This window comes from Pinus tabuliformis, chromosome 6 (genome assembly GCF_031772625.1).
Source record: "Pinus tabuliformis cultivar Carrire ecotype Pingquan chromosome 6, CPIR1, whole genome shotgun sequence".
Taxonomy (NCBI): Eukaryota; Viridiplantae; Streptophyta; class Pinopsida; order Pinales; family Pinaceae; genus Pinus; species Pinus tabuliformis.
The window spans coordinates 575,223,965-575,239,133 of record NC_142292.1 but is presented as its reverse complement, the minus strand read 5'-3'; the positions used below and the strand labels follow the sequence as shown (position 1 = coordinate 575,239,133).

General features: G+C 37.7%; 1 protein-coding gene across 1 annotated transcript in view; it reads right to left on the bottom strand.

Annotated features, from left to right (window-relative positions):
- Positions 1-14,715, bottom strand: part of TCP-1 (T-complex protein 1 alpha subunit) — an 82,389-nt gene extending 67,674 nt beyond the window's left edge. The window contains exons 1-2 of the mRNA XM_089419239.1: positions 14,397-14,715; positions 14,177-14,241 (exon numbers count right to left, since the gene is read on the bottom strand). Of these exons, the coding sequence (XP_089275365.1) occupies positions 14,177-14,241; positions 14,397-14,469 (138 nt within the window). The 5' untranslated portion in view covers positions 14,470-14,715. The remainder of the gene's footprint in view (positions 1-14,176; positions 14,242-14,396) is intronic.
- Between the last annotated feature and the right edge of the window lie 454 nt (positions 14,716-15,169).

Below are 15,169 nucleotides of genomic sequence, written 5' to 3'. Positions count from 1 at the left end.
AATTCCCAACAATTAATAAGCGGAACAAATACATGGCCAGATTCCTAAGACATAAAAAAATATAGCAAAAGCAAAATATTACTCAATCTAAATCACACACACACGTATAAACAGATTTATGCCCAAATATCAGTTCCTCATTAATAAATTAAGCACGAAACTTACTTGAGCTCTTGTATGAGGGATAATGGCCCAGCTAAGAAAATACAATATTAATCACCAGCTTCATTGCACTCTCTCAGACCCAACACACGCTCACTGAGAATCCTTTTTCAATCTTGTGCTATTTTTGTGCCTTAGCACCTCACTTTAGGCTCAATTTATAACTTTCCCAAGCTAAGATTGACGGCCAAAATTAGCTCAAGTTAACTGAATATAAGTGACTTTACTTTAGTTAACTATCTTATCTTTAGCTTTCTCTACTTTAACTCAAGTACAAGTCATAAATTAAGCTTGCCTTACATGCACATCACATGCATGTCACACGCAACACATCAACATGTGTGCAACTCACTTGCACACTCTGTGTGTCACATCCAAGCTCCTAACAAGACAAATCAAGGTCCTTCCAGTCAAGACACAAAACTCGAAGTACCTTTCGAGCTACAAAGCTCAACACTCCCTCTTCGCGAGGGAAATACTTCTGGAAGAACCTCCTCCACCTAAATATGTCTCCAAGCCCACCTCAGTATCTATAGTTGCTCCCTCAAGCACTGAAGCCTGTCTTGCTACCTAATTTGAAACCTGAGCTAAGAACTTGCCACATTCAACCATTCTCTTAAGATCATGCACTTGAGCATCCCCCAATGTCATATCATACCTGTTGCTCCCACTTCGCAACTAACACTAATCATGTATCCAAGATCCCCTTGGATATACCCACGGCTTGTCCCATCAACCTATATGACTGCCCCTATCTGATGCCAAGCACTACAATTCCATCCAAGGTTGCTCCCTCTGGATATAGAGGCACCTGTCCATCTCGAAACAAAACTCTATATCCAACATCCTCCGAGGCTAATACTAAGAGCACATGTACCATCACCCCTAGAATAAACAACATCCTTATTACCTCAAAAAATCCTCCTAACTCTAGCTAGAATCTAACACATCCAACCTCCTCCACTACATGCATGGTGCTACTCCACAACTCACATGGTAGTCTAAATCTATATCTAAAATACTGCATAACACTGACCTCATCCCCGTCATATGACTAGACGCTCTACTATTCACTAGCCATAACCCTGCGCTAAGTCCTTCTAGCATGGTTGTGGGTTTGTCTCTATCCTTTGATTAGTACGATCTACCTCTCTCCCTCTAAGGCTTGACCTCTGCCAATCCTATTGGTTGTTGGTATTGTCCTTTGTACCTACTGCTCGTTACTACCAATCCTGCCAGCAATTGTTGGCCCATGCCTGTTGCAGCAGATCCCCTACCCAGTGACTCTTGTTGGCCACTGGATCTTGCAGTTTCTCCGATCATGCCCAGCATGGCATCCTACTCGCGACACGATCTCCTGCAACCATTCCTGGCTATTGTTTGACGACAATCATGTCACCTCTCTGCACTCTCTTACTATCTACAATTGCTTAACCTATGCAAGCCTGACTTTTGGTAGCCTCACGTTGCCATGATGACAACTGGCCCGACTATCGACCACCACTCAGCGAAACTTTTTTTTTTTTAACTTGGGCACTTATTTTTTACTTTGTTTTTTGATCATATTTTTCTTTTCTCAACTCAAACAAAAAAAACAATCAAACAAACAAAAATTGCCCATAAAAAAAATTCCTTACGGCCATAAACAAATAAAAAACTGGTTCGTATGATCCAAGCTAACTTGGCCACGACAATCTGACACGAACACAACACCTGTAATTTTGAGATCGATTCAAAGTTGGGGCTTTGATACCATGTTAGATTTTTCGAACCTAACCCCTAGTATTCGGTTCCAAGCGATTAATAAGTGGAACAAATACACGGCCAAATTCCTAACATAAAAAATAAATAAATATATATCGCAGAAGCAAAAAATTACTTGGTCTGAATCACACACACATAAACAAAATTATGCCCAAACACTAGTTCTTACTTCCCATACCAAGGATAATGGCCCAGCTGAGAAAATACAACACTGACCACCAGACTCACTGCACTCTCTCGAACCCAGCACACGCACACTAAGAATCCTCTCTCAATCTTTTGCTATTGTTGTGCCTTAGGACCTCACTTCAGGCTCAATTTATAACTTTCCTAAGCTAAAATTGGCAACCAAAATTAACTCGTCAAGTTAACTGAATATAATTGACTTTACTTTAGTTAACTATCCTATCTTTAGCTTTCTTTGTGTTAACTCAAGTACAAGTCATAAATTTAGCTTGCCTTACATGCACATCTCATGCATGTCACAAGCAACACATCAACGTGTGTGCAACTTACTTGCACACTCTGTGTGTCGCATGCAAGCTCCTAACAAGGCAAATCAAGGTCCTTCTAGTCAAGACACAAGACTAGAAGTACTTTTCAAGCTATAGAGCGTAGAAATATGGTGATAGAAATGCAGTTGCTCAAGAAATTTAATCTAAAATCAAGAGACACAATTCTACTCTAATGATCTGCAGAGTTTAATTCACAATTTATAACAACATTCGCAAACATGCAACAAGAAAAACCACACATGCACAATATTTTTCTAGGGGAACCCAACTGGAAAAAATCCCTCAGGCCTCTTTGCATTAATCAAATGAATAGAGAATGTATTACAATTGCTTGCTTGCTTTGAGCACAACCTGCAAGTGAATAACCTATCTCTACCCAATGAGAAGCTCTAATCCAGACTTAGTCGATTTTTGCCTCTACTTGAGCCCTTATTTCCTTGCACAATTCCTAAAGAATTAGACCCCTATTTTTTAGGAATTTTCCTCCAATTTATTGCGCAATTACCAAGGATTGATCATCTGACTGCATGCAACACATGTACACTCAAACTAGTTTACAATTGCTTGTTACACTGCCTTGCAATCTCCACCACGGTTGAGGAACTCGAATTCCTTGCATGAACTAGCTATTTTGTGCTAATTGATCAGTTAACTAAATGATCACCGAGTTAGACTGTTGTCCCACTACACAACTGACCTTCCACTAGTTCTATAAACAGTTAGAACTAGTTTAACTTAACACAACTATATATAACTGAACTGGATTACTAAAATTTAGCAATTACACATGCTTAACTGAACTCCAAGCCCTCTAACTCGAATTTACTGAACTAACTGAGTGATAAGAGCCATGTCACACAAGACAACTGCTTCCAAGTTGTCTGCTAATGTGGAAAATCATATTTTCTCAATTTGACAAAGGCAGAGTCAAATCGAGACTTTCTTGCTACACTTCTCAACACTCCCTCATAGCAAGAAACGGATTATCAACCACCCTTATCCTACACCTGTGGAATTCGAACTTCCCTCTTAACAAAGCCTTTGTCAAGGTGTCAGCATCTTGTTCCTCTATCAGAATGTATTGTAGTAACGTTATCCTCCTATTCACACAATCTGTTAAATGATAATACCAGATATCTATATGCTTGGATTGATCATTAAATACCAGATTCTCAGAGAGCTTAATGCAACTCTGATTATCACAATAGATCACAATTAGATCCATCATCTGACCAAATAGTCCCACAAGTATTTTTCTCATCCAGATTGCCTCACATTTTGCTCGACTTACAGTGATGTATTCTTCTTTTGCCGAGCTGAGTGCCACAGACCTTTGCTTCCTGCTATACTAGGAAACTGCTAATTACCCAACACTGAAAATTCCACCTGATGTACTCTTTCGGTCGGATGGACTCCCTGCCCAATCTGCATCTGTGAAGCCACACAGCTTCACTCCCTTTGTCTGTCTATACCATAATCCATACTGGGTAGTGCCTCTGAGGTACCGTAAAACATGCTTCGCTGCCTTCCAATACAATTTGGTCGGCCTAACCATAGCTTGGCTTAGTTGGTTGACTGCATAGCACATATTTGGTCATGTGTTCACAAGATACATCAGTGAACCCACTAGTTGTCGATAAATGGTAGCATCAACCTCTTCACCTAAAGTGTCATTCTCCTTCCTCCAGTTGGTCGTTATAGGTGCCTCCATAGGCTTACAACTCTCCGTGTGAAATCTCTACAGTATCTCATTGGCATGCTTGCCTTGAGACACAAACAATTCCCCATTGCCTTGCCATACTTCCAGTCCGAGGAAGTAGTGCATGAGACCCATGTCTTTCATCTCAAATTCCCTTGCAAGGTCCTCCTTGCAAGAGCTGATCAGTTGCTCATCACATGTCAATATTAAATCATCAACATATAAAATAATGATAAGCAATTTACCTTCTACCAAAATATGATAGAGGTTCGCATCTACTTCACTTTTGGTGAAGCCCAAACCAGTGAGATAACTGTCGATCCTGGTGTACCAAGCTCAGGGTGCCTGTTTGAGACCGTACAATGCTCGCTTGAGTCTGCACACATGAGACTCTCAATCAAATGTCTCAAAACCTTATGGTTGCTCTATGTACACCTCCTCCTCAATAACACCATTGAGAAATGTTGTTTTTACATCCATCTAGTGGATCTTCCACCCCATCTGCGCAGCCAATGCAAGAATTGATCTAATGGATGAATACCTTGCTACAGGAGAAAAGGTTTCCTCATAGTCAATTCCCTCAACTTGAGAGAATCCTTTGGCCACAAATCTAGCCTTATACTTTTCTACGCTTCCATCTTCTGCATGTTTAACCTTGAAAATCCATCTCGAACCCACAATTGATTTATCTACTGGTCTTGGGACCACTTCCCAAACATTGTTTTTCATGATGGATTTGTATTCTTCCACCATTGCATCAACCCAAACAGGTTGCTCTACTACTTCCTCAAAAGAGGATGGCTCAGTCTCTACAAGCTCAGTCATTAGAGCCATGTAGCTAGTGTACCTCTCAAGTGACCTCTTTTGCCTATGCAAAGGAGCTCCCACATTTTCCCTCGCATCCTACACCAATCTATCAACTTCCCTGGTTCGTTTTCTCCCTTCTCTGGATGTTTATGCTTGAGTGGATGTCTCCACTCTGCCTCCTCTTTGTTCCTCCATTTGTGGCTACTCCACAACTTCTTGAGGCTCCTCCTAAGGCTCCTGCTTTGGAGCTAAAGCTCCCCTCTTCTGGTGGGATTGCTCCCTCTCAGGAGAGCACCGCATCACTTCCTCCTCATCAAAATTTACATCCCTTCGCACAAATGTCATTCTGAGGGAAGATAAGTACACACAGTAATTGTGTGGAGTTTTGGTGTAACCCACAAAAACTCCCAACTCTACTATCGACTCAAGTTTCTTCCTTGAATCTTCGAAGACATAGCAATAAACAAAGGCTCCAAAATTCTGAAATGAGACACATCCGGCTTTCTCCCCAAGAAAGCCTCCTCCATTGTAATCATACCAAGAATTCGATGAGGAGTCTGATTCCGCAAGTGGACTATTGTGTTACATGCCTCTACCCACAAATGCAGTGGTAGGCCTTGGTCATATAGCATAACTCTCGTAGCTCCCACAATGTTACGGTTCTTCCTCTAAGCTACCCCATTCTGCTATGGGTTATGGGGTGTTGTCAACTCTCTTCGAATTCTTTCTTTGGCACAAAAGTCCTTGAAGTCATTTGAAACATACTCACCTCCAATGTCGGTCTCTTTCTCAACTAGTGCCTTGAACTCTACAAACTTTAAGAATGTCTCATCCTTCTTCCGCATGAAGGAGATCTAGCACTTCCTTAAGAAATCATCAATAAAAATAACAAAATACTTATGTCTCACAGTGGAGGTTGTCGAGAAAGGTCCACAAACATCAAAGTGGACTCTTTCCAACACTACATGTGCTTTGTTGTCTCGTTCATGGTATGTGGATTTCACATACTTCCCCAAGGTACAACCCTTGCAGACACCTTGTGGCTCAAGTGCTCCTTTCAAGAGGCCAGTGGTTATTTGCTGCATAATTTTCAAGGTGCCATGATGCAAATGGCCCAATCTCCTGTGCCAAAGTTCACCAACATCGCGGCCCTGCACTTTCTCTGCCTTACTGCTTAATGCAGTGCAACCTTCCACATCCAACTTGTACAAGTTCTTCACACGAACTGCGATCTGTTGCACCTGTCCAGTAGTTATGTTCCTCAAAAAGGCTTTACCTTTACTGAAGATTACATCATAGCCACGGTCTTCCAAAACTGCTACAGAGATGAGGTTCTTCTTTAGGCCTAGAACAAACATGACATATTTGAGGCAAAGAGGGGATCTTGACTCCCTCTTAAAGGTTAGTGTACAAAACCCGATAGCATTGTACCTTTTGCCATCCCCAAGCTTAATATGCATCTGGAGATCTTTCCCCTCAAGGTCACTGAAAAACTCTCTACACCCTGTCATGTGGAACGAGGCACCTAAATCCAAGTACCACACACTCCCCATCATAGTGTTGGCCATGCATGTGATAAGGGTGAAGTTTAGCCCAAACTGTGAAGCCAAAGCTTCACCTGTTGCTCGTCCTAAGTTCTTTTTGTTGAAATTTTGTGTGGAGACTTTGTCGCATAGTGCATGAATTCATGACAATTGAAGCTTTTTATTTTGGACAAGTCTTTCTTCTTGCCCCCTTGGTTAAATTATGGTTTGGTTTGAGATTTCTTCCCTTTGCCCTTCTTTCCCTTTCCAACCAATGCAAAACTTTCTTCATCCTCTCCCTTGGATGAGGTTCCATCTCTGGTATTCTGCTCGATCTCTTGTTGTACCAAATCAAAACTTAAGCGTTCCCAATTCAGTAATTTCTCTCTCTTGTTCAATGAGTCCTGGTAATTCTGCCAACTTTTGGGAAGGCCTAGAAGACCTAGGCTCACCAGGTCATCTTATGCAACATTCACACCAACCCCTCCAAGATCATCCCGAACTTGTGTAAATCTGGTGAGATACTACAGAATAGTGTTAGTGCCTGCCACATTGCAAAAGGAGTTTCTTTCTCATGGAGATTTGAGACAATGTAGTCTCGCACTCCCTCCAAGATTATTCTCCTCACCTTGGTTACATCTTTTTTCCATTGGGTTAGGTTCTAGGCATCAGTTGATCCTCGTTTTGGAATATTTGTCTTGACATAATCCAACAATCCATTGTCAACAAGCACTGCCTCCATGTGATCCTTCCATGTAATGAAAGTCGAGTTGCCTTCCAAGGCATACTCTAATCTCAATCCATTGAAGGTCATTTTCTTGATCCTGAAGAAATCTTATTACACTGAAGCTGCAAATTCGAATCTCCTGAGGAACAACTTCAAAAATTTTGTTCTAATGTGAATCCAGCTCTGATACCATCTAGAAATATGGTAATAGAATCGCAATTGCTTAAGAAGTTTAATCTAAAATCAAGAGACACAATTCTACTCTATCTAAAATCAAGAGACACAATTCTACTCTATTGATCTGCGGAATTTAATTCACAATTTAGAACAACATTCGCAAACATGCAATAAGAAAAACCACACATGCACAGTATTTTTCTAGGGGAACCCAACTGGGAAAAAACCCTCAAGCCTCTTTGCATTAATCAAATGAATAGAGAATGTATTACAATTGCTTGTTTGCTCTGAGCACAACCTACAAGTGAATAACCTATCTCTCTGCTCAATGAGAAGCTCTGGCCCAGACTTAATCAATTTCTACCTCTGCTTAGTCAATTTCTACCTCTGCTTGGGCCCTTATTTCCTTGCGCAATTCCTAAAGAATTAACCCATATTTTTTAAGAATTTTCCTCCAATTGATTGCACAATTCCCAAGGATTAATCATTTGATTGCATGCAACACATGTACACTCAAACTAGTTTACAATTGCTTGTTACACTGCCTTGGAATCTCCACCATAGCTGAGGAACTCGAATTCCTTGCATGCACTAGCTATTTTGAGTTGATTGATCAGTTAATTGGATGATCATTGAGTTAGATTGTTGTCCCACTGCACAACTGACCTTCCACTAGTTTTATCAATAGTTAGAACTAGTTTAACTGAACACAACTTGATATAACTGAACTAGATTACTAAAACTTAGCAATCACACATGCTTAATTGAACTCACACATGTTTAACTGAATTCCAAGCCCTCTAACTCAAATATACTGAGCTAACTAAGTCACAAGAGCCATGTCACACAAGATAACTGCCTCCAAGTTGTCTGCTGATGTGGAAATTCAAATTTTCTCAATTTAACCAAGGCAAAGTCAAACTGAGACTTTCTTGCTACACTCCTCAACATAAAGCTCAACAAAGCCCTCGAGAATAAAGGTCAACAAGACCAAATCATCAGCGAATAGGAACAAGGAGATCAACACCTAATGTAGAAGACGGCCAATGCCCTCCAAAATAAAGGTCAAGAAGACCAAGTCATCAGCGAATAAGAACAAGGAGATCAACACCTAATGTAGAAGACGGCCAATGCCATCTCAAATATGTTGATGAAGGAAGGAATTTAGCTCAGAAATATAGATCCCCGAGAGGGGAGGTGAGAGGGGGCACCCTTGTTTAACCCCAATGGTGCTCTAGAGGAAATCGGAAAGGAAATATCCCATACTAAGGTATCCCAATATTGACTCAAAAAGTCTCATAATGGCTACCAAACCAATAAGGTCTCGTATATGCCAATGTCGCAAAGTCTCTAGAATAATGCCTCCCTCAACACTATGTCAAATGTTTCCCGAAAGCTTACAAAACAATTACAAACCTTTGAAGAGCAATGACAAACCTCCTCAATAATGGCTCAGAGTGTGAAGATGTGATCAAGCATCTAGTAGTTGGGGCAAAAACCCGCTTATCCACTAGCACTAAGATAACAGGGCTCCAACTCCTCAAAAAGCCAATGTTGTTAGACTGTGGCATAAGGCTTGGAGAATATATGACTCACCATGATCGTTCAATAGTTGATTAATTGATCCATGTCGAGGATCAATCAATGGCATTGACTTCTTGATGCTCATTTCATGTTGATTTCTTTAAGCTACTTCTAGTTTTCACTATCCATTGCTAACTTTTAGTTGTAACTACTGATTCAGTTGTAAAATTGACTTTATATATTGATGACCAAGTAGTAGACTTGTCATTCTATGCTATTAGTAATTTTAATTTACTATTTCGGAATTGAAAATCTACTATATAGTGATTACTTCTTTTTATTTGAAATTTTAAACTATGTATTTCATTTTGCTATAAGTTATAAGTTTGAATTTTTGATGTGAAAGTATCATTGATTCAATGTGAAATATGATACTAATAATGGTGATTGATGAATCATGCTTCTATCATTTATAAATTTGAATTTGATATTTACACTACACAATGATGATTTTGAATAGGATGCATTGTCATTGGAGTTAATTTTTTTATAATATTAGATATGGAGACCCCAACGTTCCCCTCTACACCATGAATTTCCCCAGAAATTGGGAAGTGTCTCAACATATTCCCAACATGCATTTCCCCACTCCCCACCCTCTTGTGTCCAAAAAACTTAAGGGAACATTGGTATTTTCTTATTCCAATATTATATTGTTCATCCAAAACCCTTAAATTTCCACTATGGATGATCACTGAACAAACCTTGAAGGACATTATTGTTGTGGGCTGTGGATGTGAAATTTGGTACTTGATTCTATTCAACATATTAATATGACTCTACAATTGCATCCTCCAAAAAAAATTACAACACATCAATATTTATTTGGGGACATACACATACAAATATATGAGTGTGTGTTATTGTTTCTCCATTTCCTAAATTTTAGAATGCTCATTTTAATGACATTTTAGAGGGCACTTTTGCCATTTCCTTGTTTCAAGAAACTTCAATTTTCTTTGCACATGTATCATCCCCTTTTCTACATTATATCCTTAACAAAAGATACCTCATGAGCAACATTATAAATTGATTTCTTGGGAAATTTAGCCAAACCAAGTTCTCTCACCTCTTATGCTTTTTACATTATAAATTAGAAGACAAAAAATTATCTTTTCAAAAGAAAGACTCCTTTGAATGGTTATTTTGGTTTGGTTGTTATTCACGAAGATTTATTGATTTGAATAGTTGCAAGAGGTGGATTAAAGCCTCCTAATAATGTCAATAAAGATCCTAAGCTAGTTGTTTGTTATGCCAATATGTTATTCTCAACTTTAAAAAGTCTTGCATTTATACTTTTTAAGTATGATCGAAAACCAAAAAGCAAACCACCTTGAAAAATGTTTAACCCAAAATAATATATCTAATTATAAAGCAAAACTTGATTTTATTGAAATTTATTGACTAGCCTAATTCAAACATCCTCCCAACCAGCCTATATTAAACATTTAGCCTTTTATGAGCTAGATGGTCCACCCAATCCTACCTAATCATACAATTACAAACCTCTAAACTCTGTTGCTCCAAGCATTATCAAACTAAAAACGAATGCAACACAGTAAAACAAACTCATAAAAATTATGTCAAAGAATACAACAAAAACATAGGAAAGGAAGGAAATGGACGACAAATCTTAAACAAAGCTTTGTAGTTATTCAACCTTGAGTTATTCATAGTTCTTGGTAATTCAAATTTCCAGTATATGTTGAGACATACATTCTCATATGCTTGATTGAAGTAGTTGATCATTGGAATTAATCATTAATATTATAGAATTCAAACATAAAGTTGTGAAGGTTTGGTTTATTATATAGTTTAAAAGTTCTTATTTAGAGGCTTTGAAATACGGTATGTTTCCATTTGAATCCTTGTCGCAATTTTAAATTTTCTTGTACGACTTGACAAATACCAATTCATGTGGAGAATATGGCCCCCTCAACAATGGTTACATGTATAGCATCAACATCCACACTAATGAAGCTTTGCTATAAAGACAAATACCAACAATTCAACAAGGAGGCTATTATGTTCAAGAGTTTTCATGGCTACCACACCCCTAAGAAATAAAATAAAAATAATAAGTCCTTTATGTAAATATAATCTTATGAGATGTAATTTGCATTGGCAGACATGTTTGCTCGTATTTAAGTAATCCTTATGTTTATTTGGAGTTTGCCCCTTAATAAGCAGAACCAACCAATTCTAAGTAGGCTCGTTTGGTAGACCTCACCCATCTTAAAAGTAGGTTCAAATAAGACCCAACCAAGTTGTCAAAACCATGAAACAATTTTAACCTAATCAAATCAATTGAAGTCTAACTAGACTATGACAAACCATTAGACTCTTGATAAAACTTGATTTAGTTTATAGGTCAACCATCATCAAACAACGATATTATTATAAAGGTTGAAAAAGCCATTTTCCTTTGACTTTTTCACATTCCTTTGAATAGATTTTGGACAAAGGTTTTGCATTACCGATTTTGCCTTTTGGCACAAAGATACGTAACACATCAAGCACAACAAAATCAAACCCATCAAAGGCATCAAAATCAAACCCATCAAGTTAATTCTTAACTTCATGCAATGGTCCATGATGATTTTGATATATGATGCACTTATATTTATTGGGATTACAAATGTGTTATTTTTGCATCCTATTCAATGTAATCTTTCATATCTCATTTCAAGGCAAATCTTAAATCTTTTGGAAATTATGTGAATTTTGTTCATTTTTCTATTTTTCAAGTCAACCAAAACAAAACAAATATTGTACCAGTCAAGTTTAGTGACCTTCGTTTGCACTAATTATGCTAGTGCATGTTTGTTGATTGAGGCTAACTCACTTCTATACTAAGAAAACTTTCGATGATAATCACATAAGAGAAAATTTTATCGACACGTTTCAAACCATCTAGTGTGGTTCATCTGCAGGACAAGATGAAGAACCAAATCTTGGCATCAAATTAAATAGATGTAGAGAGATGTTTTCTAGCCATTAGAATATAACAGCTAGTTTTGACTAAAGAATTATTATTTATTAATAAACAATTTTTTTATTTATATAAATAAAGTAACAATTGACAAATAGTTGTAAATAATGAATTAAATTAATTTTATTATTATAATTATTAATATTTTAATCAAAAGGAAGGTCATATAGAAATAACTAAAATTAAATAATAATATGGTCAAACTAATAAAGTAAATAAAATTAATAAAATTAAATTAAAATATAGACAAAATTAAAAATAAAATAAAATAAATAGAAATAATGAATTAAATTAGTCTTATTATTGTTATTATCATTAATATTTAAATCAAAAGGAAGGTCCTATAGAAATAACTAAAATAGAATAATATGGTCAAACTTAATTGTTCCAAACAATAAAACTCTTAAATAAAAATGTATTAAAAAGAAAAAAGATTAAAATAAAAGAAAACTTAGGAAGACAAGGCAGGGATTCAACACCTGTTAATACTCCAACCATCTTCTCTATTCAGATTGATAGGCCTCCTTTCAATTTCCAAGGCCTCCCTAAACTTACAGTGATGAAAATGATCAATTCTTGCAATGACTTTGGTCTTTTCCGCATGTTCTGCCAAAGCATAGAAGCGAGATATTCCATGTTTAATGTCAACTACGTGCTCATAAATCCTTTGATTTACTAAGCGGCCAGTTTCACCAATGTACGAAGTCCCTCAAGAGCATGGGATGACATAAACACCTTTCCCATCTTTAGGGTTCACAAGGTCCTTCACTGATCTTAGTGAGCTTTGAATAGTGTTTAAGGGCCTAAATGTCGAAGGAACCTTATGCTTCTTCAGGATCCTTGCAATCTTGTCCGTGGTCCATTGGATAAACGGAAGATGCACCCATGAAAACTGATCCTTAAGATCTTTTTTAATTCTATGACCTTTTTCAGCCTTAAGGAAAGCTCCATTCTTCCTTTAACTCACTCCCTTCAAATTCTCCATTCTGCTTTAACTAAAAGGTCAGCGATTTCAAGAAAGTAGTCAATGTTTTCACTCATCTGTGGCTTTGGAAGAAACTGGTAGATCCTCTTAATTGAAGACAAGAGGGAGAATGAAGTGCCCTGCACCTCAAAAATTAATCAAAATCTGATTGAGGATAATTTTGATTGCTAAACATGTTTAGAATAAATAACTAAATATATTCACATTCAAGCAAAAACATTTCACTGCCAGAAATCTAAGGATGATGTCAGTATTTGTGCAAGACGAGTTTGATAAAACTTCAGATACAGTCATCTTTTAACCAAAGAAACGATACACACTGAGGTTTTGTCCACAAGAGCAAAGAGGAGAATTTCAACGCCTGCAAATCTTTCCCGAGTATTCAAGAATATGTCCGGACTTTTGCACCATATCAGCTAACTACAACATGCAAAAAAATTGCTGCAAAGGCATAATCATAGGTCAAGCACCACTGAGAAGTAATAGGAACCAAATAACTATTTCATAGAATTAATGCTCCAGACGTTGAATAAAAGTGCTGCAAAACTAATAGCTTGAACTAGGGCAGTTATAAGCCGGCAGGTAAACTGAGGTAAAATTAGGATGGATTTATTCCGTAATAGGAACCAAATACCTATTTCATAGAATTAATGCCCCAGACGTTGAATAAAAGTGCTGCAAAACTAATAGCTTGAACTAGGGCAGTTATAAGCCGGCAGGTAAACTGAGGTAAATTTAGGATGGATTTATTCCCGTTTTGCAAAGCATTCTGTTATGGGAATTTGTTTAAAGTAAAATCGAACGATTAACTTTGAGAGAAACATCCAGAGTTTTAATATTATAACTCGCTATCTACTTTAAGATATCCCTCCCTACTTCCCCAGAAAAAGATATCATATTCTACTTTATTTCAAGGTGCTCTGAAGAGTTTAATTTACATCATTTCATTCTGAAATGTAAAACAGTAGGAAACTCCCCTTGTAAAAGGCCAATGCTGAAAAATTTAAGAGCAAATGAATGTTCTCTTCTGCAGGTATTCATGTTCAAAATGAACTACTGCAATAGTTCAAACCATAGCTTTTCGGATATACTAACATTGAAATTCGTCTTACAATAACTATCCGTGAGAATCCATCCTAACTAGGGATCATGATCTTTCGGATCTTCGCTAAAGCATGGCATATTGAGCCCATTAAAAGCGATTTTCGTCTTCTTCACAGAATAAACCTAATTTTACGCACCTTGTCCAGACCGACGGGTCCGAGAGAAGTCTTGACGATATTCGCAACTGCTTGGCACGCCATCACTGAGTCCAAAAACAAGCGTCGTTGTTAACTTGAACAACCTCGAGACTTGCCTCTAAATCAAACTAATACAGCTTGAAGTGCAGCTCACGGACTGTTACAAAGTAAAGAACGCCTAAAATTTTAGCTTAAAATGATTGAATCGCCGAGAACAAACCATTTTGAGTGCGAACGTCTTGGCCGTACTGGCGTTCTCCCATGAGGTCCAGATTCTGTGCTGAGACCGCCATTACTGACCCCGATTTAGTGCTTCAGGGGCAGAAAATGCGAAATACAAAAGGTGTTTACCAGCTTCGGCGTGATGTTATGACACAGAGGTGCTCTCTGCTATGTAGTTTTGCTGAAGCACCACCGACGGAAAGCAAAGAGGGAAAATAAGAACACAGTAATGGAGGGAAAGAAGTATCTAGAAATGACAAAAGTCCGCTTGACCTAAGGCCTCTGGGTTTCTACCAAAAGCTGTTTTGTGTAGTGACAAAACGAGTGCTTTTGTAGATTTCCAATTCACCCCTCCTTGAATAATCTTTTGCCATTTAACTATTAATACGAATTTACTAAATTAACATTACTAGCCATTAAAAAGTTTTTAACATTTTCACTAATACTATTGGCTATGACGGAGATTGCTAAAATGTTACTTAATATCGCCAGATAAACCATATTAACATAAGGGCGGGCATTTTATTGCTACCTCGTGAAGGGAGAGATTTTACACCTTTATTAGGGAGAGAGGCTCATCGTTGCTTAAGGGAGGGAGATGCGAGAGGGGTAGTTTTTCGCCTAAAAGAACATTAGAAGGATAATTTGTTTGGAAATTCGGAATGCTTCTCAATAATCTAGCAAAGGCACATGTATTATTGCAAGTGTTGGACACGTAATCTGTTTTGGTTATGGTTTGGAATATGAATTATCATTGAAAGTCCAAGAAAC